This window comes from Aspergillus pseudodeflectus, assembly GCF_044049435.1.
Source record: "Aspergillus pseudodeflectus strain CBS 756.74 chromosome Unknown BJX68scaffold_3, whole genome shotgun sequence".
Classification (NCBI taxonomy): Eukaryota; Fungi; Ascomycota; class Eurotiomycetes; order Eurotiales; family Aspergillaceae; genus Aspergillus; species Aspergillus pseudodeflectus.
In genome coordinates, this window is record NW_027263779.1 from 1,167,532 (window position 1) to 1,191,874 (window position 24,343).

The following is a 24,343-nucleotide window of genomic DNA, read 5'->3' on the forward strand; positions in this document are numbered from 1 at the left end:
TACTTTGGCATTATACTGTTCTATACCAGTATGACAAGTACTGCCACAGCTGCTTGGTTAGCTGGGATGTACATTCGTGGTTATGTTAGACTTACCAACGCCCAAATCGTGTCTTTGGCGGTATTGTCGCCGCTTCGAGAGCTCTGATGATCTCTGTAAGAATAATAATCTACTGTGCCGTGCAGCATTTCGGATAGGCGGCATATACTCCGTACCTAGCAGCGTACGATAAGCCAAGCCACTAGGCGATCATTCCAAGTCCCACCGCAGATTCCTGAGGCTTCTTAACTTGGCAGCCATCTCGACCAGCATGCCCCCACGAGACGAGCGGACCTGTTTCCACAAAGTACTCAGCTACGCAAGCTCTCCTCACGCAGCTCAGTGTAAATACCAACAGCCTAGCGAGGAGAATCGGCTGGCCGCTGCGGAGCCCAAACCTGGTTCAAAAGTTGCTATCCCACGGACGAGAACCGATATCCAGAGTTTCCCAGCGCCGCTGGTCCTACCCGATGATGATCTCGCGGTAGACCCGGACCCGCCACAGGACTTGCAGGCCTGGCTCGGTGTTCGCAACCAAGTCACCTCGCGGCGCAGAACGATTTACGTCGCCTGTCCAGCTGTTGACGAGCATGTCAATCCGGATATCCGTTCCGGGGCAAAGCCAGAAGGTGTCGGGGCACCTCAGCAGGGCCAAATGCCAACAAAGCCCGGAATGCAAGATGTCATAGACTTCCTCGCAGCCTTCTACCATGGCTTGCCGGTCAAAGAACTCCAATCCCGGCACTGCGAGTTTACATCCTCGACCAAGTCCAGCATCTGGCTGAACACGCAAAAGCAGCGTATGCAGATCCGCGTCCGTCCCTCGCCAGACGGGCTCTACCAATACCAACTCAATCTGAAAGATCTGCTCGAGGCCGCAATGGTTATGCTTCCGAGCGACGCGTATGCCCTATGTTTACTGGTGGACCACGATCTATTCGAGGACGACGAGGATATATTTGTCTGCGGCCGTGCGTATGGCGGTCGTCGTGTTGCAGTTGTTTCGACGGCTCGGTATAATCCGCTTCTTGATGGCGTGCAGAGGGTGGAGGAGGATCACCCCTGGCCCGTTTCGCACTGTCAACAGTTTATCGACGATACCTGCAGAGCACATGGTGATTCTAAAAAGAGACCCCGAACGACAAAACTTTCGGGCGTCGACAGGCACAGTAGAGGACCAAAGAATGAGCCACCGCTTGAAGCGGCAGTCGCAGCATTTGTCGAGGCTTCCGCGAGTACACTTGGTACAGGCCTCTCAACATCTTCAGATCCTTCCCTCGTCTCAACCCTCTGGCTCGCCCGCATCCTCCGAACAGTGAGCCACGAAGTCGGCCACTGTTTCGGAGTTGGCCATTGCACGTATTACGCCTGTCTCATGCAGGGCAGTGCATCGCTCACAGAAGACATGCGGCAACCGCCTTATCTATGTCCGGTGGATTTGGCCAAAGTACTTGCGAGCACGCGGACGACGGTGGCGGATCGATACGCTGCGCTTCTGGAATTCTGTGAGAGGGAGGAGATCAAAGACTTACCGCATTTTGCGGCGTATGCGGCGTGGTTGAGGATTTCGTTGCAGGGTGAGAGGTTGGGTTGGGTTTGATTCTTGAGCACGATTGAAGAGAGTTTGTCGACGTTGCTGATCTATAGACGAACTTGAACATAAGAAAATATTTATATCCGTCTATCCACCACTAAATATCGGATTACCTACATGGAGAAATTCATAGATACTCATTCTCACCCAAAGGTAGGTACTATTAGTATGTATAACATATAATGTTTCCACCGCCTGCGCCTGTCGACTTTTTACATTAATCAGACTTAGCTCGACCTTTGTATTATGCCCTATGGTAGAGTGAATATATGTACTGTTCTCTCGCGTCAACAATGCGAAGGAGTCTATCTGAGTTCATGGTAGGGTAGTAGCCAAAAGAGCAAGGGTTTGAGAACCGGTGGCTCATCAGTAACTACCATATGATATACCGGTTCAAGTCTACAGGGCCTAGCTTTCCTGAGAGCATATTTCAAGAAAAGCCACATATAAAGCTGCCGCAAACAAAAACGTCCGCCACCCCCTCTAGTCTTCCCCTGTATCCCTTCCACATTTTCGCTGCCTCAATAAACCAAAGCAAACCCAAATGACACGCGAGACAAACTGAATAACAACCCCACGGACACAATTATACCAACTACAGAAATACATATATAGCTCGGTAGTCGTCCCCCTCAGCGATATCTCACCCCACCACCTCCTCCCCAACTCGATTCATCCTGACTCCCATCATCCCGGCAGGAAAACTATACCTTCCTCTGCTCTCAAGGCTGGACTTCCCGGCAATGCGACTACTACAGCGCCCACACTTTCTCTGCGGAATCTGGTGTCAGCCACATCCGACGCGTAGACAACTAGAAAGAGGAGCAGCTGAGTCGGCCCGATGAGGGCTGCTCTCCCTTCTATGTGCCCAATAGCCTGCCACTTCGCAGTCCCGAGAATGAGAACATCCCGTATTCGAATTCTCAAGATGAACCATAGGCTCTTGGACGATATGAATGTCTGTAAACGCATGGGCGACCTCATGTATCACGATATGTCGTAGACAGAAAGCAGAGGCTTTGATGAGTGGAGGGAACCAGTGGAGCAGATTCGGTGGTAGAGTTCTTCATATGAGCGTTCTCCGATGAATGGGGTGGTGCGTGTTCGTTCCCTCTTGTTCAAGGTTACTGCTGAACATATATAGATGAGTCCGGCGGCTGTAGGAGAGGTTGACATTTAGGGAGTTTCTCAGTTACAGGGTTAGAGTAGTGTCAATTCATAACACAAAATACATGCTCTTCATGACCTAAGTATACAGAATATATACTAGGTCGGACACCGATATCCGTATCGATCCGAACTGGAGCCAGCGCGAGTGTCGGGCCTCAGGCACAAGGGCATCAGGCTCACCCGGAGCTAAACCACTTTCGGCTGCGACCCATGATCAAAGCGGTGAGGGGAGAAAATATACTGCCACCTGAGAAAAACAACCAGTTCGACTCGGGCTCGGTCTTTTCTCCTCGGGACCAGCAACACGCGTCATGTCGAAGGCCACGATCACGGCCATTGCGGCCGCCAGTGCTGCCACGGGCGCCGGCCTTACAGCCCTCTTCTACTCCGCCCGACCATCGCCCCAACAACAGAAACCCGTCCCCGTCCCTGCTCCCGCCGTTCCGCCGCCTGCACCCATAACCGCACCCCCATCTCAGCCCTCCCCTCCGTCCCTCGCCGGAAAGGCGGTAGCAGCCGCAGCAGCCGCAGCAGCTGTTACCTCCCCCGTCGACCCTGCAGGCATCCTCCAATATGGCTTATCCGGGCCCATCGCCGATACCATCTCCTCCCTGCCCCTGACGGGCGCCTACGACCGCCGAACCCGCAACCCAGCCTGGGTGGCCGAACACATCACACCCGCAAGTGTTGCCCTGAAGAACGGCGACCGCAGACATAGCACATTCTTCGAGGACCCCAACATCCCATCTCTCTTCCGCGCCAAGCTGGCGGATTACTTCCGCTCGGGATACGACCGCGGCCACCAGGTTCCGGCCGCCGACGCGAAGTGGTCGCAGGAGGCGATGGACGGGACCTTTGCACTTACGAATATGTGTCCACAGGTCGGCGAGGGGTTTAACCGCGACTACTGGGCGCACTTTGAGGACTTTTGCCGGAACCTGACCAAGAAGTACCCGAGTGTGCGCATCGTCACGGGCCCGCTGTACCTGCCTGCTCGCGACGCCGATGGGAAGTGGAGGGTCAGCTACGAGGTTATTGGGACGCCGCCGAACGTCGCTGTCCCGACGCACTTCTACAAGATTATCTACGCGGAGGAGGCCCCCGGTCTGCCGTCGGGCAAGGTGGCCCTGGGCGCATTCGTGTTGCCGAACGCGAGGATCCCGAACCAGAAGAGGCTCGCCGACTTTGAGGTGCCGATTGAGGCGGTTGAGAGGGCGAGCGGGCTGGAGTTTGCGAGCAACCTGGACGCCGCCCGGCGAAAGAGGCTCTGCCAAGAGGTTTCGTGTGACATTGTCGTCCGCGAGTTCAAGAAGTCCGCCAAGGCTTGAGCGGTTCTCGCTTGTATCGCTATTTTCTATTCGTGTCTTAGTATTCTTAATCAACATGTACAAAGCGTCTGCAGCATATTACATACTCTTTTGGTCTCATCCGTCTCGCGCGCAGGAGTCCACTGACACAGCCTGGCCGTTTCACAGCACCACCGCAGCTTAATCGATGAGGGCGCGTTTTGATAAGATGCCTCCAACACTGGTCACCGATTACCAAGCAGATGCAATCTATCCTGATTGGGCCACTCGACTTTATACCTCGGCGAGTCAGCACTAAAAGGATTTGCTAACGCTTATTCTGCACCAGATCTGTTGACAAAGTCCTTAGCCATCGGTTACAAAGCGCCAGCCGTGTATAGATATAACCGCGCCGGAAGCGAAGAACAACATCCCCATCAACAACCTCATTCTCATCCTCTCCACTGCACTCACTACAGATCCAGTCCTCGCAATCGCAAGACAACCACAGACACTCTTCAAAATGGACACAACAACAATCCTCGACGCCCTCAACACCCGGCGCTCCTTCTACACCCTGACCGCATCCTCGCCCATCCCCGACTCCAAGATCCAAGAAATCCTCAGCACAATCATGCTCAAGACCCCCTCGGCCTTCAACTCCCAAACAACCCGCACAATCCTGCTCCTAAAGTCCGACCACCAGAAATTCTGGGACATCGTCAAGGAAGTCCTGCTGGCCAAAATCGGCGCCGAGCGCTTCGTCCGCACGGGCGCGAAGCTCGATACCTTCCGTGCGGCGTACGGGACCATCCTCTTTTACGAACACACGCCCACGGTGACGGAACTCAAGGGCCAGTTTAAGAGCTACGCTGAGCACTTTGAGGCGTGGTCTGAGCAGACGAGCGGGATGCACCAGCTGCTTGCGTGGCTGGCGCTCGAGGCCGAGGGGCTCGGTGCGAATCTGCAGCATTATAACCCGATTATCGATCCCAAGGTTGCCGAGGCGTTTGGGGTTCCGGAGGGGTGGAAGATGAGGGCGCAGCTTGTTTTTGGGACTGCGGAGGGGGGTGTGCCGGAGGCCAAGGAGAAGAAGCCGTTGGAGGAGACGATGAAGGTTTTTCTTGGGGAGCAGTGAGCGAGGTTTTAGGCTTTAGATAAACTTTTGGTTTTTGATGAATATATGTTCGTTTTGAGATGGCTTCTTTACATGCATTGTGGTTTCTCTTTGTACTCCGTAGAGGAGCGACATTCGAGCTGGATAACCAGCCTTGGTCAAATGCCGCTGCCGCGATGGTGCTCCTATCAGCCCCATGTTGACTGTTCTCTGCGGACATTTGGGTGAAAGCCCCTGTACCTGGCATCTAAGCAATTGCTTTTCCTTGGCGGATAAATTGGAATGGGCAGACGCAAAGATCTAGGCGATGACTCGGGCAAGTCACAGTGTCTTTTGAATACCCACGCATATCAAAAGATTGGGGCATTCGCGGTACCAGGAATTAGTCAACGGGCGATCTAGCAAAACACTAGATGCAGTATAGCCGGTATAAGAGATTTGGACCACAGTGGGATCGTCGCGTGAGACGCGACGCTGAGCTTTAACCAACATCTTTCAAGGCAGACTGCACCGTTGAGAGACGGACTCCGATTCGAGCAGAACACGAGACACACGAAGAATTCAGGCAGCCCAGCCGGGGCCAGGCAGCGCACTGGAGCCGCGCCTCGTATTCGTCGGGGGTGTGGACTCGAACTCAAAAGCCAAAGGCCACCCTGCAATATGGCTCTCCCCGGTCTTGAGCTCGGTCCTGTGTGCGAAATCGCGGGGATGGAAATGAGTCGCAGGCACCAAGACAGGATCGAGTCAGACGCAGACATCCAACGATCCATCGCGTGGCGCGTCCGCTCAGGCTTCTACACATCTGACGAGATCGTTGAAATCGTGGCACAGCTATTGCCCCACAATCAATCACAAACGTCAGGTCAACCGCATATAGCAATCTCCCAAGCCAGACGCGCAATCCGCCCACTCCTAGCACTTGAATGGGCTCGACAAGTCGAACACCAACAATCGTGGCCACGCGACCAGCCGACGATATGTGATAAGATCGACAAGGCATTCAGCTCGCTGCAGCGGAATCACGGGATATTGGCACGGATGAACTTCACGTGCTGTGCGACATGCGGAATAGGGGAAATCGCAGAGGATCGAGACGAGGATACAAGGGGTTATGTTTTCTTCCATGAGCAGGATATGGAAGGGGTTGCGATGGATGGTAGAGAGTTAAGTCTTGTCTTCGGATCGTTTAGCAGATCGGAGAAGAAGAATCGCGCGGTTGGGGAAGTTATTGTGAGGTCGTTGCGGAGGGCTGGAGTCAAGGTTGAGTGGGAGGGGGAGGCCAGCAAGAGGATCAGGGTGGTCTGTGGGGAGTGGAGGAGGAGGGTTCCGGAGGATGAGGAGGTCGAGGATGTTGGTGATGGGGATTTTGATTCGGAGTGCCTGTCCTCTGGGGAGAGTGAGTCGGAGGTGGAATCCGATGGGGTTGACGATGTGGAGGTAAAGGAGCTGGAGCTGGAGGCAAGCATGGAGTAGTCGTTCTGGATATGCCAGGATATGTCATGTGCATGTGCAGGGGTCAGCCAGGACAACATAGATGCAGTGCAGAAGAGCCTGCTCAAACGAGGTAGTAGAGGGATTTTGCAACCCAGAAGTCAGTCAAATGCAGTTAGATCGCGCCCCCTCTCCCCCCCTTGTCAAGATTTTCTATATTAAGAATTTGACTTCTAGTAACTAGAAGTGACGAATTAGGATAGGCGTTAGAAGTAAATAGTAAAAGGGGAATAGTTCGAGGAATGGTTAGAGCTACAGTCAACGTGAGAACTCACAGCTATAGTTATATATAATTACAAACACAGCTTCAATGCTCCATGGACCCCGGATCCCTAGCTACCACTAAATTCACCTGCCCCTTATATCACGATTCCCTAGCAAATTACTAACAGATTTATAATGTATTAAAGCTATTCCTAGCTCCGTGCCTGTTACCCTGTATTAATACGCCATGAAGCTATTCTAAGCCTTAATACTAGAGAATCCGAGGCATCGTTGAAATAGTGGTCTAAATGGCTTTAATTCTAATAAATTTGCTTGCAGACACGTTCCGGGGCGTTAAGGCGTGATATTACAGGATGAAATGATTAATCATCAATGTAAGTGTTTGATGAAAAGTGGATGTTCATTTTTACTCGATATCACCATAGAAAGTTTAACCTAACCTTTTCTGACCCGACTTCCAGCTTGCAGTTCCTGGTTGCAAAATGCCTCTAGTATTCTTGATGGAAAGCTTGTGTGCAAAATCTCCAAACAACCAACCGCGGGATGGAAACCAGCGGATTTCAAGTTAGAGATGTAACGGTCGTCGGCGAATGGGGCCGATTTGTGGAGGAAGCGCGGCCGTCTTGCCCGTTTCATTATTTCCTCGCGCAAATCCGATTGTCGATCTGCGTTGATTAAGGGTCAGCTCCGACACTCCGCGGGCTGCTGATGCGTTTCACAGGGGGAAATGTGCTCCTGGCGCGGATCATATGCATTGAACTTGCAGCGCGGGGTGCATCGCCTCGCACTTTGTTCGCTCTCATGTTGCACTTTGTGGGGATGAAGAAAGCATACCAGACCTTCCAAACGAAGGGAGGCTCCTGAATCTCGCCCGAGATGCTATAAGAAGCACCTCATCCCCCGGGATGAGGCATTGAGAATACTAACACACTGCGCCACGATGAAGCACCTCCTCCCCCTCCTCGCGTCGCTCCCTTCAGCCTTTGCCTGGATTCCCGGTGTCGAAAAGGACATCTTCTCCAGCACCGGGGAAAACATCTTCAACGCCACCATCCCAACAACCGACCCCGCAAAACGCTGGCTCCCCTCCAGCGGCAAAATCCGCGGCGTAAACCTGGGCAGCCACTTTCTCTTCGAGCCCTGGATCTCAAGTTCAGTATGGAGTCGTCTCGGGTGCAGCGGACAGAACTCCGAGTTCGACTGTGTCATGGCGCTGGGCCAAGATGCCGCCGACAAGGCCTTTGCGGGCCACTGGGCGTCGTGGATCACGCAGGACGATATCAGTCTGATGCGCGAGTATGGCCTGAATACCATTCGGATCCCCGTTGGCTACTGGATGAAGGAGGATCTGGTGTATTCGGACTCGGAGCACTTCCCGCGCGGTGCATTCTCATACCTTGAGAGAGTCTGTGGCTGGGCGAGTGATGCGGGCATGTACATCATTATCGATTTGCATGGGGCGCCGGGGGCACAGCAGCCCAAGCAGCCGTTTACGGGGCAGGTGAGTTCAGTTCCTCCGTCGTATCTTGATAGACCCTTTACATGGCTAGAGTATACTGATGCCACCGATAGTATGCCAGCACCCCCGGCTTCTACCAAGACTACCAGTACGACCGAGCTCTCGAGTTCCTTGAGTGGATGACGACAACCATCCACCAGAACACCCACTTTCGCAACGTCGGCATGCTCGAGCTCGTCAACGAACCGCTTCAGAACGCCGGCCAGGTCGCTAGTATGCGCACAAGCTACTACCCGGATGCATTCAAAGTAAGACGACTATCCCGCGCGGCTCCCTCCCAGATGCCAGCAAATAGATCAAGTCAAGACTAACAACCCCAGCGCATCCGCAAGGCGGAAACCGCCCTCGGCGTCACGGCCAACAACTACCTCCACATCCAAATGATGAACGCAAAATGGGGCTCAGGCGACCCTACCGAAGCCCTGAGCGACTCCTATTTCGCCGCATACGACGACCACCGCTACCCAAAGTGGGACAGCAGCGTGGCCGTGGATAAAGAGAACTACATCCGTGCCTCGTGCAACGATGACCGGGGTGGAAATACTCCGACGATTGTCGGCGAGTGGAGCCTGAGTGTCCCCGACAATGTGCAGTGGACGGCGGCGTGGGAGCCCGAGGGGAACAAGGCGTTTTATAAGCGCTGGTTTGCGGCGCAGGTCATTGCGTATGAGAGGCAAGCGGGGTGGGTGTTTTGGACGTGGAGGGCGGATTTGGGCGATTATCGGTGGTCGTATAAGGGTGAGTTTCCCATTTACTCTCTATGACTTTGGCCTCTTGTTGCTTTCGATGATAGTATGGTTGGCTGACCTCGTGGTAGATGCTGTCAATGCTGGGGTTATTCCTCGGGACTTGGACAGTGTGTATGACAACTCGCCGTGCTAAGTGGGTTGGTTTGTATGCGGCGGAGGCCGGAAGGCCTTTGGACTTGAGAGCTTCTGGGGACTTTTGGGGTTGATATACATGGCGCTGCTGGTCGACATCCATACCCAGCTAGGGTTGTTTCATGTAGTCGATATATCCTCTCAGACCCAAGATCATCCAAGGCGCAAATGAGTATGGAATTCATAGGCTTGGTTTGAACATATCATTAAGCGCCAATCAAGGAACTGTTCTACTGTATAACCACCTCCTGTTTTGACTGAGCATAATATTAGTTTTCTTCGGCTGCCCATCAGAACCCGGAAAGAAACAGTCCTGTGCATATTGCCCTAGTTACTGCGTATCGCGTGCAGCCAAGGAGGTTCGTTAAGTTAAAGGGTCACATTATTCTCTCCAGCCATCCACACACTTTACTCGAGAGCTCAGGGATGGGCAGGATCGTCGGTCGAGGATGGGTGCGGATACAAAGCATTTTTGGCGAGGGAGGGCTGTCGAGGAGCCGACAACGCCGGTGATGGGTGGGCGTATCAAGAGGTCAAAGTGTATACAAAGCCATATCATACCTCGAGTGATGGTACTCCAGAAAGCGCCCAGCTTCATGTGTGGTCCCATGATCGGCTGGGGAGCCGGCTCCGAGCCGTGGCCGTCTTGGCACCGGGGATGCACATGGTTGAGGCTTGAGGTCAGCAGGTTGTCATGAACTTCGGAGCATAAGCTTTGACTTCTATTTCCAGGGGTGGATTGTCGTATCTAGGTCGCTTTTTATCGTGGCTACAAGGAACCTACCTGGTACTACGGGGCCTGTTGAAGCCGAGGGGGTTCCCGAGTGTGCACTTGGGTTGCTACCAACAGTTCTTACGAACCTGAGAACAATAAGATGGCCATTATCTGAGTACAACGGGATTGATACGTGTTGCTTGTTTGTTCTAGGATTCTATGCGGGACTAGGAATTATCGCTAGCTAGGAGTCGCACGGCTCAGAATCTGCCGGCTGTCTAGACCGCGGAGGATACTCACTGTTGGAGATAAACGGCAAACGACTTGTGCTGGTCAGCTGAGGTCAAGGGTGCGTTGGCTGTTCCAGAGACTTTGCAACGAAGACCTCCTCGCGTGACGAGTAGTTATCAGTCTCTTGTTCAAGAGGCTGGGGAACCGAGAGAGGAATGTGAAGCCATTGCAGGACGGCGAGGTATTTCCATGAAGAGTAATAACGAGCAAGGGCCAAGAAACGGTACAAACTATCCAGGACGTGTTATTGAATTATAGATAGACTTTCCCGACTAGGAACGCGGGGAAGTTTGCTAGGTGCAGTTCCCCCTACCTATGCCCAATGCTTGGAGTAAGCAGGCACTGCATAGGTAGCGATTGGACCTAGAAATCAACTCCAGATTTGTCCTAGCATCCGTCCTAGCAGCTCCGAAATCATGCGGATCCTCCTTCCCTGCATAATCTTTACTAGGTTCTGGCGATCAACGCCAAACACGGCGGGTCGGGATGTGAACCGTGAGCCGACTCCCCTTCGCCACCGGTCCGGCCAAGGGTTGAACCAACAAACGGTTCATGCCAGAGAGCTTGAGAGGGTTGGCACTCTCGCAAGGCTCGCGAACCGTCCTCCTGATTGCTATCGCACGGTGGCGTCGGCAAGACCCAACGGCTCCGTGTGGGGTGTGGTCCCGACTATCGTCAGAATGAGTTGTAGGTTCGAGATAACAAAGGCTGGTCAAGTATATGAAGGGCGGCAGTTCCATGGTTAGGGTGGACAGAACTCTCAAGGCATCGTTGATCAAGATATCGTATCACTAAACCTCATTCTGAGAATCATCTCTTCCATCTCACAATGGCCTCTTTACTAAACTACCTCGGGATCCGCGACACCGTGACCCCCAAAGGCGATGAGAAGAACGCAACGCGCGCCCTCCCCGCAAACTGGTACACATCGCAGGAGATGTTTGAGCTCGAGCGGCGCGCCATCTTCTCCCGCAAGTGGCTCATGACCACACACAGCCTCCGCCTCCGCAACACAGGCGACTGGCTGCGCTACGACGTCGCGGGCTTCCAGTTCGTGCTCGTCCGCGACCGGCAGGGCGAGATCAATGCGTTCCACAACGTCTGCCGACACCGCGCTTTCCCTGTTGTTACGGAGGAGAAAGGGTCCTCACGGATCTTTGCGTGCAAGTACCACGGCTGGTCGTATGGACTGAATGGGAAACTCGCCAAGGCACCGGGATACCAGGACCTCGAGGGGTTCGACAAGAGCAAGAACGGGCTGCTGCCCATCCACGTGCACATCGACAAGAACGGCTTCATCTGGGTGAATCTCGACGCAAAGGAACAGCCCGAGATCGCGTGGGACGACGACTTCAAGGGGATCGACCGGCAGCCGCGGATGGACTACATCAACTGGGACGACTACGAGTTCGACCATACGTGGGAGCAGGAGGGGGACTTCAACTGGAAGATCCTGGCGGATAATTACAACGAGTGCTACCACTGCGCGACGACGCACCCGGATATCCCGGCCCTGGCAGATCTGGCGACGTACTCGGTTGATACGAAGGATGGGGGCATTATCCATGATGCGCACTCGAAGCCCGAGCAGATTGCGGCTGGGTTCAAGGTTGCGAGTACTTATTATTTTCCGAATGCGTCGATGAATGTTTCGTATGTACCCCTCTGATGATCATTTGGGGAAAACACTAACCAGTGAGATACAGACCACACTTCTTCTTCACACAGCGCTTCGTCCCCGTTGCCCCCGGAAAATCCATCATGAAATACGAAGTCTACCGCAACAAAAACTCGACCGACGAGCAATTCGACGTGATAAGCTCCATGTACAAGCGCATCATGTCCGAGGATAAATACCTCTGCACACTTGCGCAGAAGAACCTCAACGCGGGCGTCTTTGTCAACGGCGAGCTGCACCCGACGATGGAAAAGGGACCGCTGTACTTCCAGAAGGTGGTGCGGGATCTCGTGGTGGAGCACTTTGAAAAGGAGGAAAAGGCCAAGAGTGAGATCTGGCCGGCGCGACAGGCGCTGCCCAAGGAGGCGTCGGTCAGCGAGAAGGATGTGCAGTTCTGCTCGACTCTGAGCTGCCAGCCGAATGGGGGCGAGTGTTGTTCGAACCTGGCTGCCCAGGCGCCGGCGGCTGTTGCGTGGTGATCTACTGTTTGAAGCGGTTTGAGTATTTACTAGATAAATTTGAGCGATACATAATGATTAGTGAGCTTGGCTTGGACATGGTAAATTGCATTGATTGTCCATCTTGTTATCTCTCGTCTTATCTACGAAGCCTTCCAAGAGAAAAGAACCACGGATTCCCTCCGATGCTAGCCAGCCCAAGTTAGACCCCCAGAATAGCAGCCAGTCAGAATGCAGCAACCATGCCCAACGTGGCCAATTGATCCCGACCCCGCAGCAGCACCCGTGGTCCATGCGCTGCGGAGCTGCCGTCACTTTGATGTCTCCCCTCCTCCCAATCCTCCCTCGCTCCCCCTCATTGCTTCGGGCCTGTCTAGCGTCCCTGGAACTGTCCTGGTTGCGGATCTCCCGTATTCTCTTAGCCAGTATCTCTATCTGCACCACCCTCTCGTCGCGGACTTAACGGGCTACGCTGTTGTATGAGCATGGCCGAGGGCACGCGGCGCAGGTTGCGGTCGAACCACGCGTGCATCAACTGTCGCCGGAAAAAGACACGGTGTCCGGGCGAGAAACCAGCGTGCTCGGGCTGTGTCAGGCTTAACCAGCAGTGCTCGTATGGGGCGGCGGGCAGTTCGACGGGCGGGCCAAATGTATGGATTTTGCTGTAAAGATGGGGAGATGCAAACTGACGTGGCGTAGAAAGATCGATTGGCCGAGTTGGAAGAGAAGGTGAATCGGATACTGCGAGGCACAGCGTATGTGCCCGACTGTTGATGGATAGTCGGCTACTGACTCGTCGCAGACAGCAAGAACAGCCAGCGCCCGATCATCCTCAGGAGTATTCAAACACAGCATCCCACGGCGACATCACATATCCGCAAGACAATGGCTTTTCGATATTCGGACTGGACGATGCAAGTCCCCAAGCGTCATCGTTACTCATAGCGAAGGCGATCGATCTGTACCTTGAGTGCTGCCACCGACAGCCGGTCTGGTGTCTGAACATCAAAGAGCTCGGAAACATCGAGTCTCACCCTGAAGAGCTCATATGTAGTATTCTTGCACTGACCATGCGCTTCTCACGAGAGCACGAAGAGGGGCAGCGGTACGCAGACAGTGCGAAGAGCCTGATTATGCTGCGGATGGCGAACGGGACCGTTGAGTTGGCGACGATTGAGAGTCTTTGTTTACTGGCCTACTCGTCGTTTATAGGTTGGTCTGACTTGAGCTGAGGTATGGCAATGCTAACGTGCTACAGATGGCGCACTACAGCTGGGGCGCTTCTATCTCGGCCTCGGCTTCCAGCTGTGTCGAGCCGCCATGCTCGATACCGAGGCGGCGTATACCCGTGAGGACAGACAGACAGAACAAAAGAAGCGGCTCTTCTGGAGCCTTCAACTCCTAGAGCAGTCCTACGGCCGTCAAACTGGCCTTCTGAGTTGTCCAAGTGAAATATGGCGACCACCCTATCTGTCCGGAGGCGAGCGGAGGCCAGACACGACACCCAAGCCCCCTCCAATCCCACGAGATACCGCTGGATGCTCGTCGCCCGATGATACGGGGATCTGGAGCATGAGTATCAGTTTCGGCTGGGTCTGGAGTAAAGTCCGAGCCTATGTCTCGCACTGTGCGAACGAGCGACTGACAGAACCGTGGAGGCACGAGTCGATGTACTCGATCGTGCTATCTGACCTGACCGAGATCGAAAACAGTACGCCGCTCTGCCACAGATACGACCACGTGCAGTTCTACAGACGCACAGCGGAAGAGCTCGCCGTGAACCGAGCGTACTGGGTCCCCTGGGTGAAGCTGCAGTTCATGTACCACGCCATCCTGACCGTTCTCAACCACCCGTTCCTCTACATCATGGCCTCGCAGCGGAACCCCAACCTCGCTATCCCGAATAGCTTCTGGCGGAGGTCTTCGGAGCTAGTTCTGCTACATGCGACGTGGATCGTGCGTCTGATCGATATGGTCTCTGAGAAGAACGTTCGACTGACGGATCCATTCTTCGCTCATGTCACGGCCATCGCAGCCAGCGTCCAGCTGTACTACTGCTGTGCTGATGACCCGCGGCTCAAGTACAAGTCTCGCGCGGATTTTGCAAAGTGCAGCGACTTCCTTCGCACGTTCGTTCCTTTTTCGCGCGCTTGCGAGGTTCTGGTACGTATCTTGTATCTAGAAGAAGCACCTGCTAAGAGCCTGCCATGTAGAGTCAGAAACTCGACAACCTGACCCGCATCGCATCGGGAACCGACATCGCCGACCTGGACGACTGGGTCCCCTCGAAAATCCACCTCAACATCCCGCTCATGTGGGATATCCTACAGTTCAACGTCTCAAATCATCCCTCTGGAACCGAAGGCCTCCTTCACCCCTCTCTAACCCCACCCCAATCAACCCCAGGCCCCAACGAAGTCTCCTCGTCCACATTTGACGTAATCGTCACGGCCTCACCGGAAGTCAGCGTCAACACAACCGACGGCGGCCAGGCCGTCCCAATGCCGCTGTACAGAAGTCCGACGACCGCGACGGCAGAGAGTCTACGAACGACATCACTCCGCGATCCGCTCGTTGCGCCGGTTGATAGTCTCATGCTGAACACGCCGTGGCTGTGGGCGGACTCGACGCCGTTTGTGGGGAATCTGGATGAGGTTGAGTTCCACGCGAATGCGTCGAATGCGAATTCGGGCGCCGGCGCGTCGGCGCTACCGGTTGTTGGTGACGTCGAGGGGTCGGCGTGGTGGAATCTGGGGAATTTATAGGATTTTGGATATCTATGCGCATCAACTTGGGAGTTCCTGGTGTCTGACATGGTGTGCAGCAGTGTGTTCCCGGCTCTTGTGATTGTATAGTGCACAGCACCCGCTGTCCCATTGCGACAAACCCCCCTCGAGCGACTCGCCTTTCCTATGCGACTTGCCTGCAAGGGCTACTCTGATGGTATGGACGATGCCGAGTACCTTGACTGACGCTACGCGCATCATGTGCCCAATATTTTGCCATGCGATAGCGACACGCTACAGTGATTCTCTCCAGCGGTTTCTCGATGACCCCCAAGCGACCTCCAAGTTACTCCTACGAAGCCTCTGCACAAGTCCATGCGACGAATCCCAACGCACCCCCTCCCCATGCAACCTGATAGGCAAATGTTGACGATATCTAGGTCCCCAGCGGTCATGAATTGTATTCTGAGGCCTGGCCGAGTACCATGATGGAGCATAGGCAGTATGGCTATCCGCAGCGTCAGCGACACATTCTCCAACCCAACGAGAATCCAACCCCTTTCTAGTCCATAGCACTGCTTCAATCACCCCAACCGCAACTGTACAATTAACGGACCAAATCGTATTTCCCATCCACGGTCAGGCCCGAGCCAAATTTAGAAATCCTGTTCCAATCCCCAACCGTAGAAAGTAATCAATGATGCGTCAAACGCACCGATAACCATGGACACGCAGGGTGTCAGTTCCCCACATGACGTCCTCCCAGCATCACTGCAATAGGAAGCCAGGACCCGATGCCCTAAACAGGCATAGAGTGGCAGCCTGCGGCCAGCAGCCAGCTTGAACCCGGTGTCGATCCAGGGGGTTCGGTCTAGGCCCGGTCGCAGGCAGCTCGTGCGGGGTCGGTTCGCGCCCGTGTGACCCGCGCCTTATCGCTGCAGAGGACCGGCTCGGGGACGGTTCAGGTGGAGGTGCTGCGCGGGGTGGGAATTGGGATTGTGAGGGGTTCGACGTTCGACGATGGGTATAGGTAGTGGAAGTTGAATGCTTCTCTTCTATTTCGACGTAGGATACGCTGAATGTTTCAGACATATACACACTAACAAACACAATGTTCCCCCCACCCTCACCCTCGCAACACATCATAATCATAGGCGCCGGCATCGTGGGCGCAAACCTCGCCGACGAACTGGTGTCCCGAGGATGGCATCACATCACCGTAATCGAACAAGGGCCCCTCCCTCTACCGGGGGGCTCAACCTCACACGCCCCAGGCCTCGTCTTCCAAACAAGCCCGTCGAAAACAATGACTCGGTTCGCGCAATACACAGTCGAGAAACTGCTCTCAATCCAGAAGGACGGACAGGGGTCCTTTAACCAGGTTGGCGGGTTGGAGGTTGCGACTACACCTGCGCGTGTTGAGGAACTGAAGAGGAAATTGGGGTATGCGCAGGCTTGGGGCGTTGAGGCGCGGATTATCAGCAGGGAGGAGTGTGTCGAGATATATCCCCTATTGGATAGGGATGTTGTTCTGGCTGGGTTGTTTATTCCAAGTGATGGGCTGGCGCTTGCAGCCAGGGCGACGGGGTTGCTTATTGAGCGGACGAGGGAGGCCGGGGTACGCTATCTGGAGCGGACGCCCGTGACGGGGATTGAGAGGAGGGATGGCCGTGTGACGGGTGTCAAGACACCAAACGGTACTATCGAGGGGGACATTGTTGTTTCGTGCGCTGGGTTCTGGGGAGTCGAGGTTGGGGCGATGGCTGGTGTATCCATCCCTCTCCTCCCACTGGCGCACCAATACGCAAAGACGACGCCCGTGGCTGGACTCGAGGGTCGCGAGGTCAACAACCGACCCAACGGACTCAACGCTGCCTTGCCGATCCTCCGACACCAGGATCAGGACCTGTACTACCGCGAGCACGGCGAGAGATACGGAATCGGGTACTACGGCCACAAGCCCATGCCGGTCGTCGCTGGATCTCTTGGCCCCACGCCGGATCATGTTGATGACAAGCATATGCCGTCCCGGCTGCAATTCACCGAGGAGGATTTCCGACCAGCCTGGGAGGAGTCGAAGAAACTTCTACCTGTGCTGCGAGCAAGTCAGATCGATGATGGCTTCAATGGAGTGTTCTCGTTTACGCCAGATGGGGGTCCACTGATCGGCCAAGCACCGAACCTGGATGGATTCTACGTCGCCGAAGCCGTTTGGGTGACACATTCAGCTGGTGTCGCGAGAGCGCTCGCAGAGATCCTAACGCAGGGCTGGTCGAGCGTCGACATCACCGACTGTGAGCTCTCGCGGTTCGAGCAAGTCCAGCTGAACCGCGAGTACGTCTCGGAAACATCACAGCAGAACTTTGTCGAGATTTACGACATTATCCATCCCATGCAGCCACGTGAATCGCCCCGGAATCTCCGCACGAGTCCGTTCTACGCTCAGCAGGTGCAGCTCGGCGCCGTCTTTATGGAACTCGGCGGCTGGGAGCGACCATTCTGGTACGAGGCGAATGCACACCTCCTTCAGTCCCTTCCTGCGCACTGGAAACCGGTCGAGCGGGATCCCTGGTCGAACCGATTCTATTCACCCATCACTGCGGTCGAGGCGTGGAAGACGCGGAATGCCGTTGCCATGTACGACATGTCCTCTTTCCACAGATTCATCGTTTCCGGGCCTGGAGCAGTAACCCTACTCCAACGCCTGACAACCGGCGACGTTGATACACAAGCCGGAACAATCCTGTATACCCTTTTCCTCAATGACGACGCCGGCATCCGCGGCGACATCTTCGTCACCCGCCTCGACGAGTCAACATACCAGATCGGCGCGAACTCAGCTACAGACCTTGCATATCTCTCCCGCGAAGCACGATACCAGACGAAACATAGCCCGGAGAAGCGCGTCCAAGTCCACGAAATCACCTCAAGCACCTGCACCCTCGGCCTCTGGGGCCCGCGCGCCCTCGACGTCCTGCGCAGCCTGAGCACGGAAGACTTCTCCGCCAACTCCCTCCCCCACATGCACGCGCGAAGCACAACCCTCGCCCGCGTCCCCGTAACGCTCTTCCGCAAATCCTACGTCGGCGAATTCGGGTGGGAGATTCAGACGAGCGCGGATCATGGTCGGAGACTCTGGGATGCGCTGTACGCCGCTGGGAAACCACATGGCCTTATCGCTGCCGGTCGCGCGGCGTTTAATGCGTTGCGGATTGAGAAGGGGTATCGTACCTATGGGATGGATGTCACTGCTGAACATGATCCGTATGAGGCGGGGCTTGGCTTTGCGATTGATGGGAGGAAAAAGGGGGATTTCGTAGGGAAGGAGGCGTTGGAGCGGCGCGTCAAGACACCGCTTACCCGTCGGCTACGATGTTTGACGGTCGATGACGGCGTGTCGATGGTTATGGGCAAGGAGCCGGTATTCCTTAATGATACGGCGGTTGGGTATGTCACTACTGCGGCGTTTGGGTTCTCGATAAGGAGGCCGGTTGCCTATGCGTGGCTTCCTGCTGGGCTTGCCGAGGGCGCGGCGGTTCAGATCGGGTATTTTGGCAGGAGGATCAAGGCGACTGTTGTTGCGGAGCCGGTGTTTGATCCTGAGGGGAAGCGGTTGCTTGGGGAGGGGTTGAGTCGGGGTGATGAGGGGAAAGGCCCGGTTAGGGCTGTTCTGTAGCGTTGTAGAAATGCTTTCTCACAATTATCCTACTACCAGACATAAAGGCTTAGCGGGTATTAATGATAGGAAATGCGGCACATTCAGGGCAGTTGCATGATATGAACGGATGATGATGATAATGTGTTAATGACCAACCTCACTGCTACAGCAAAGCTCAATTGTACACCTTGGCCAACAACCCCGGAATAATCTCCAAGTCCTTGGGCTTATACGTATACTTCCCAGCATCATCAATCTTGGCCTCTTGCCTCCTCCGCTGCTGCTGCGTCTGCCTCACCTTGACCCACTCCTTGGTCGTCAGATGCTTGCCCACCTCGGTGAACGCATTGTGCGTCAACCCGAGCCTCTGCAACAGCGGACTATTCGCAATGGGATCAAGCACAACATGGTTATTCGGCCTCGCAAAATACAACACCCCCAACCGATCAATCCCCGCCTGATCCGCCGGGGGCGCATGCACCCGGTGCACACTCGACTTGATCAGCCCCCCCGTAAGCGCGGCCAACGCATCACACGTATTGATCGTGATGGTCCCATCCTGCGGCCTCACCCACTTCCACACCCCCTCGGAATTCAGAATCTGCAGCGCGGCCACGGGCTGCCGAAACAGCAGCGTCACGGTCCCCAGATCCGTATGCCCGGGGCTATACAGGTCGCCGACGAGTTTATTCTCCTCGGCGCTGCGCGCGGCATAGTGCATGTACCGCAGATGGTCTTCGCCTTCGACGTCGTACTGGTGGTCGCGGACGAGCTGGTCTTCGTCGGGGAGTTCGAGGAGGATTCCGAAGAGGCGGAGCAGTTTCTCGACGACTTCGGTGTGGCATTTGCGGCTGAAGGACTCGATTTCGGATATGTGTGTTGCGAGAATGGGGGGTTGGCTGCGGTCGTGGTGGCCGTCGAATTTGGGGATGTTGTACACTTGCACGTTGTCTTTTATGCCATTTCCGAGGCTAGGCGTGTTAGCTTTGATCTCGAGTCTTAGGGGGAGGGGGGGATGGTTATGTACATGCGATGTCCGGCTGGACGGTACCCGTTGTACTCGCCTCGCTCGAGATCGTGCGTGTTGTGGTACTGGAGTTTCTCCTCGAGTGGGAGCGCGTAGAATTCGCGGCCAAGGGCAAATTGCCGGTCGATTTCTTCTTGGCTGATGTTGAAGTTCTTGACATAGAAGAAGCCTGACTTTCTTAGCACCGTAGAGACGCGCTACATGTGGAGAGGTCCGGTGGTACGGTACGTACCGACATTCTTGACGGCATGCTCCAGCCGCTTGACCAGTTCTTCCTTTCCTCCTGGCTGGTCAAAACGGTCCAGTTCGATGGTGACGAGCTCGGCCCAGTCAACTACAAGAGTCAGTTTATCGCCGATCCGGACGGGGCCGACACTCACGGTCCTCCTTGGTCTCGGGGACCTGTTCGTAGCGTGGGATGTCAAGTATAGTCGTCATATTGAGCTCTGCAATGCACGATTCGGGCAATCAAGAGAATCCCGTCCCAGACGCCCATTTTCAATATATATCGCATACCCCGCAACCAAACGCCGATATCCGATCATCACCCACGCAGCACGCCATCCATGCACGACATTGCCCCTTGCGAAACCCTCCGAAAGACCCTTACTCGATACGTCAATGCACCCCCTCACTCCATTTCGCATCACTGACTCGCTAGTCTCAAATCAAGCAGCCCGGGGCGCGAGCTTGTTTTTGGTTGGCGCGATAAGCCGGCCTTGTGCATTGCCAACCGCAGGGGTTCGACACGCCATAGCACATGATGACGGCTAGAAGGGGCGCGGTGGTTTTTTGGACTTTGGAGCGGAGGATTTTCCTGGGGATCGTCTGGGTTAGCTGGAGGTGTCAAGACGGCGTTCTTGTTCGTTTGAAAGATGGGCATGTCAGCATGGCCCATGGCGAGATTGCGTCAAGTGGGCGGATATTCCACCATTGGTGATCGAGCAGCTATAAATCGTGCGAGTGCGGAGGTTTTTTTTCCACTGAGTATGCAGGAGACCGCAACAGACGAGAGAGCATGGCCAAAGTCAAGTCAAAATCGCGCCCGTCGCTGTGGGGCGCAGTCAAGGAGGTGTTTAACTGGTATCCCTCAGCATATCCGGCCGAAGAGCGAAAACTGTTGTTCAAGCTCGATGTGTCCATTCTGGTCTTTGCCTGTCTTTGCTGTATGTTTGTCATTGTTCAGGCCTTTACCTGCATCAAGCTAACCCACCAGTCTTCGTCAAATTCCTCGACCAGACGAACATCACCAATGCATACGTCAGCGGCCTGAAAGAGGACTTTGGTCTCTACGGGAATGAGCTCAACTACTTTAATATCTGCTACTACACCGCGTATGTGGTGTTTCAAGTGCCAGGGCTGCTGCTGATGTCGCGGCCGAAATTGTACGTCGCCTCTATACTCCACATTGCAAACCTCTTTCTGACTGTACAGAGCGCGATGGCTCCTCCCCAGCCTCGAGATCCTCTGGGGAATCTGCACTTTCGCCCAAAGCCGCGTGACAAACGTCCACCAGCTCTACGCATTGCGGTTCCTCGTCGGCATGTTCGAAGCGCCAGTCTTCGCGGGAACACACTTTATCCTCGGTAAGCCGGTCACCCTCTATCCCCCACCCCGCTTCACGCCCAGCTGATCGATAAAGGCTCCTGGTACTCCGGCCCCGAACTCTTCAAACGCGCCGGAACCTGGTTCATCTGCAACCCACTCGGCACAATGGTAAGCGGATACCTCCAAGCAGCCGCATACACGAACCTCTCCGGGGTAGCCGGGATGCCCGGATGGCGGTGGCTGTTCATCATCGATGGGATCTTCACGATCCCCGTCGCACTAATCGGGTTTGTGGTTTTCCCTGGGATCCCGGACTCGCCGCCGCCGTTCTTCTTGTCCGCCAGGGATATTGAAATTGCCAAGGACAGGGTGAAGCGGGCGAATATTCGACGGCCGGGGCGGTTGGGTGTGGATGTGTTTAAGAGGAGTATAAGGCGTTGGCATATTTGGGTGTTTTTGTTTTGTTATGCGTGAGTTCGCTATCTTCCGTCTTCTGGTCCCTTAATACCCCCATTATGGAAGAATATGGCTGACGTGGATGAAGCTGCATGATACTCTCCTCGTACCCAAGTGGGTACATGAGTCTCTGGCTCAAGGACGAGGGCTACCCGGTGACAAAAGTCAACCAGATCCCCACGGTCATCCAATCAATCACAATCGTCTCTTCGTGGCTCGGAACAACGCTCGCATCGATATACCCCTCCTGGATCATATATACCATAGTCTCTACCTGCTCACTGTTCTCGACGCTCTGCATGTCGATTTGGAATATCCCGACGGGATTAAAGTACGTCACCCAAAACATTTCACGTTATCCTAACAGCTTAGCTTAGCCTGGATGATGGATTTTAATCGTACGTCTAGGTTCTTCGCCTGGTTCCTCTTCGGCGTCTCGGGCTGCTCAAGTCCGATCCTGTACTCGACCGTGAATACAATCGTCAAGGATGATTCCGAGGAGAGGGCTCTTATCATGGTTCGTTGACCTGGCCCTGGCCCAGACCCTTACCCTTTCCCTCGCCCCATCTCAACCTGTCCAACAACCTTACAACGACCCATAATAATAGCGCATACAACTAACATAAAATACCCAGGGCTCGATGATGACATTCGGCTACTCATTCAACATCTGGGTCCCACTCCTGCTCTTCCCGACGGCCGGACCGGACGGTGCGCCGCGCTGGCGAAAGGGGTGGCCGACGACGTTTGTGTTTTATTTCTTCCTCTGGGCAGGGTTCGTTACGGCGATTGTGCTGTATCGACGGGATACGCGGAGGAAGGAAATTGACGTGGGGTCTGAGACGGGGTCTGAGTCCGATGGTGGTGGGGTCAGGACGCCGGAGGTCGAGGCGGAGGTTGTGGTCGAGGCCACGAAGAGGTGAAGCAGCTGAAACAGGAGAGTGTGAGACATTTGGAGAGACCCTGGTGAGGAAGGGGTACGTGAAGCAATAGGTCACGGGTGTCGAGTATCAGCAGGAAAAGCCTGTACATCATGACACATATGGGCCATCCTCCTCCTGCAGCCGCGTTTCCTCGTCCGAGATCTATAATGGGAGTAGTATCTTGGGAAGCTGCCATGCTGGTTCACACCAGCACTATGTGTCCATTCCTTCTGGACGTCTGCTAACAGGCTGTTGAGCAGCGGCTTGTAGTCCATGACAACTAGCCCAGGTATAATACTAACATGATGCCAACGGGTGTTCCAGTCTTGTTTTACTTAGAACACTGGTTTGTTGAACTAGAAACAGTGTACTGAGGAGAGATTTTGTAGCGTCTGTGCCGTGTGTAGTGCCTTTTCCTTCCGCTGTTTATCAGGGCTCATAAGGTCGAAGTTTGGCGGTAGATGAAACCGGCCCTCCTCTTCTGGAACGGGGCCATTGTAGTCGAGAAATGCCGGGCGCGCGGCCTGCATAAGAAGCGGACAGGCACAAAGCTCTGACATCGGCAAGAATTCCGGTTGAACAGTCAACACTGACCCACTCGTGACTCACGGCGTGAGGTTATAGAACTAAACTGCTCCATCTAAGCAAGCATGAGGCCCGAACCGCGTGACGTAACCAGATATCCATCTTCAATCGTTGATCCACACGACACACGCCATAATCTGTCGAGACTTTGTAGCAGACAAGCACATGCCTGCTCGGGACATTACTATAATTTTTTCCCCAACCACGTCGGACTGTGCGACCACCGCGTCGGCAATGGCCCCCATCGCATTCTCTGCCAGCCTGGTTCAAAAACTCTCGAGTATCGGGACTACCGTCAGTTTCATCGAGCTGGAGCCCGTCGATGATTTTGAAGGGGAAATCGGGCGGAGTTTCGAGATCATGCCACGCATCTCTACAGCTGTCAAAGACGCCGTATCTAGCTTTCCCTTGATCCTCTCGGGAAATTGCATGGCGAGCGCAGCGGGAGGCTGCGGGCTGCAGGAACGAGATCTGGCATTCAATTACTTTGATGCACGCGATGATATTGATTCGACGGATGTTAATGGAAATGCTTCGATGCGATAGGCCTGTCCATGCTTCGCGGGAAAAGCTGGAAGACCTTGATGAAGACTGTTCCTGGTTTCCAACCATTTGATTACAGCCGGTTTCTGTACTGTGGTCCGAGAGACCAGTCGGATGTACAGAGGCAGCGTGTTATCAATGTCGGCATGCAATCTATATGGGGTAGTAGAAGAAAAGGTCAACTTTGCAGTCGAGCTAAAGGCCCAGCTTGATGGCTGAAGCAGAGTGATCACTTCAACTATATTCCAAATGTCTTCAGGATCCGTAATTATTGTGTCCTTAAAAATAGCTCAAGATTCCAGAGCATTTTCAGCGTTCCTAATTGCAAGGGAGTCGAATGTTCATGTCCCAGCATCGTCATTTAGTCCACCTGGCATCATCAAAGGGTTCGTCTATCTTGAGGGCGTAACATT

At 54.5% G+C, this 24,343-nt stretch overlaps 11 protein-coding genes across 11 annotated transcripts; 9 read left to right on the top strand and 2 right to left on the bottom strand.

Annotated features, from left to right (window-relative positions):
- Positions 1–308: 308 nt before the first annotated feature.
- BJX68DRAFT_226590 (archaemetzincin) lies at positions 309–1,780 on the top strand (the record flags this gene model as incomplete). Its single annotated transcript, XM_071038531.1, has 1 exon — positions 309–1,780. A coding segment is annotated over one exon (1,331 nt), but the record flags the coding sequence as incomplete, so codon positions are not given.
- Positions 1,781–2,309: 529 nt separating this feature from the next.
- Positions 2,310–2,875, bottom strand: BJX68DRAFT_226591 (uncharacterized protein). The gene has a single exon (XM_071038532.1). It carries the CDS (start codon positions 2,615–2,617, stop codon positions 2,321–2,323), a length of 297 nt encoding a protein of 98 aa, XP_070904558.1. The 5' UTR covers positions 2,618–2,875; the 3' UTR covers positions 2,310–2,320.
- Positions 2,876–3,071: 196 nt separating this feature from the next.
- Positions 3,072–4,372, top strand: BJX68DRAFT_117291 (DNA/RNA non-specific endonuclease). The gene has a single exon (XM_071036043.1). The coding sequence runs from the start codon at positions 3,115–3,117 to the stop codon at positions 4,129–4,131; it is 1,017 nt and encodes a 338-aa protein (XP_070904559.1). The 5' UTR covers positions 3,072–3,114; the 3' UTR covers positions 4,132–4,372.
- BJX68DRAFT_117292 (Nitroreductase) lies at positions 4,373–5,376 on the top strand. Its single transcript, XM_071036044.1, has one exon. The coding sequence runs from the start codon at positions 4,613–4,615 to the stop codon at positions 5,225–5,227; it is 615 nt and encodes a 204-aa protein (XP_070904560.1). The 5' UTR covers positions 4,373–4,612; the 3' UTR covers positions 5,228–5,376.
- Position 5,377: 1 nt separating this feature from the next.
- Positions 5,378–6,899, top strand: BJX68DRAFT_117293 (uncharacterized protein). The gene has a single exon (XM_071036045.1). It carries the CDS (start codon positions 5,867–5,869, stop codon positions 6,677–6,679), a length of 813 nt encoding a protein of 270 aa, XP_070904561.1. The 5' UTR covers positions 5,378–5,866; the 3' UTR covers positions 6,680–6,899.
- A 961-nt stretch (positions 6,900–7,860) lies between these two features.
- Positions 7,861–9,323, top strand: BJX68DRAFT_276870 (glycoside hydrolase family 5 protein; the record flags this gene model as incomplete). Its single annotated transcript, XM_071048208.1, has 4 exons — positions 7,861–8,423; positions 8,495–8,689; positions 8,762–9,179; positions 9,259–9,323. Coding segments are annotated over 4 exons (1,241 nt in total), but the record flags the coding sequence as incomplete, so codon positions are not given.
- A 1,834-nt stretch (positions 9,324–11,157) lies between these two features.
- Positions 11,158–12,485, top strand: BJX68DRAFT_276872 (aromatic ring-hydroxylating oxygenase subunit alpha; the record flags this gene model as incomplete). The annotated part of the gene is made up of 2 exons (XM_071048209.1): positions 11,158–11,981; positions 12,035–12,485. The coding sequence occupies 2 exons, from the start codon at positions 11,158–11,160 to the stop codon at positions 12,483–12,485; spliced, it is 1,275 nt and encodes a 424-aa protein (XP_070904563.1).
- A 318-nt stretch (positions 12,486–12,803) lies between these two features.
- Positions 12,804–15,832, top strand: BJX68DRAFT_226593 (putative C6 transcription factor). Its single transcript, XM_071038533.1, has 5 exons — positions 12,804–13,114; positions 13,164–13,219; positions 13,267–13,676; positions 13,723–14,627; positions 14,678–15,832. The coding sequence occupies exons 1-5, from the start codon at positions 12,944–12,946 to the stop codon at positions 15,227–15,229; spliced, it is 2,094 nt and encodes a 697-aa protein (XP_070904564.1). The 5' UTR covers positions 12,804–12,943; the 3' UTR covers positions 15,230–15,832.
- Positions 15,833–16,301: 469 nt separating this feature from the next.
- Positions 16,302–18,866, top strand: BJX68DRAFT_262054 (GcvT family protein; the record flags this gene model as incomplete). The annotated part of the gene is made up of 1 exon (XM_071044347.1): positions 16,302–18,866. The coding sequence occupies one exon, from the start codon at positions 16,302–16,304 to the stop codon at positions 18,864–18,866; it is 2,565 nt and encodes an 854-aa protein (XP_070904565.1).
- A 157-nt stretch (positions 18,867–19,023) lies between these two features.
- BJX68DRAFT_252470 (uncharacterized protein) lies at positions 19,024–20,313 on the bottom strand (the record flags this gene model as incomplete). The annotated part of the gene is made up of 4 exons (XM_071042573.1): positions 19,024–19,819; positions 19,876–20,044; positions 20,108–20,209; positions 20,256–20,313. 4 exons carry the CDS (start codon positions 20,311–20,313, stop codon positions 19,024–19,026), a joined length of 1,125 nt encoding a protein of 374 aa, XP_070904566.1.
- Positions 20,314–20,893: 580 nt separating this feature from the next.
- On the top strand, positions 20,894–22,802 carry BJX68DRAFT_262056 (major facilitator superfamily domain-containing protein; the record flags this gene model as incomplete). The annotated part of the gene is made up of 7 exons (XM_071044348.1): positions 20,894–21,041; positions 21,092–21,260; positions 21,310–21,461; positions 21,518–21,893; positions 21,968–22,210; positions 22,288–22,396; positions 22,515–22,802. The coding sequence occupies 7 exons, from the start codon at positions 20,894–20,896 to the stop codon at positions 22,800–22,802; spliced, it is 1,485 nt and encodes a 494-aa protein (XP_070904567.1).
- Positions 22,803–24,343: the final 1,541 nt, after the last annotated feature.

Coding starts and splice junctions, on each gene's coding strand:
- BJX68DRAFT_226593 (XM_071038533.1), top strand. CDS start 12,944: ATGAGCATGGCCGAGGGCACGCGGCGCAGGTTGCGGTCGAACCACGCG. Junction 13,677..13,722: donor GGCCTACTCGTCGTTTATAG/GTTGGTCTGACT, acceptor AACGTGCTACAG/ATGGCGCACTACAGCTGGGG. Junction 14,628..14,677: donor CGCGCGCTTGCGAGGTTCTG/GTACGTATCTTG, acceptor CCTGCCATGTAG/AGTCAGAAACTCGACAACCT.
- BJX68DRAFT_117291 (XM_071036043.1), top strand. CDS start 3,115: ATGTCGAAGGCCACGATCACGGCCATTGCGGCCGCCAGTGCTGCCACG.
- BJX68DRAFT_117293 (XM_071036045.1), top strand. CDS start 5,867: ATGGCTCTCCCCGGTCTTGAGCTCGGTCCTGTGTGCGAAATCGCGGGG.
- BJX68DRAFT_226591 (XM_071038532.1), bottom strand. CDS start 2,617: ATGAGGTCGCCCATGCGTTTACAGACATTCATATCGTCCAAGAGCCTA.
- BJX68DRAFT_117292 (XM_071036044.1), top strand. CDS start 4,613: ATGGACACAACAACAATCCTCGACGCCCTCAACACCCGGCGCTCCTTC.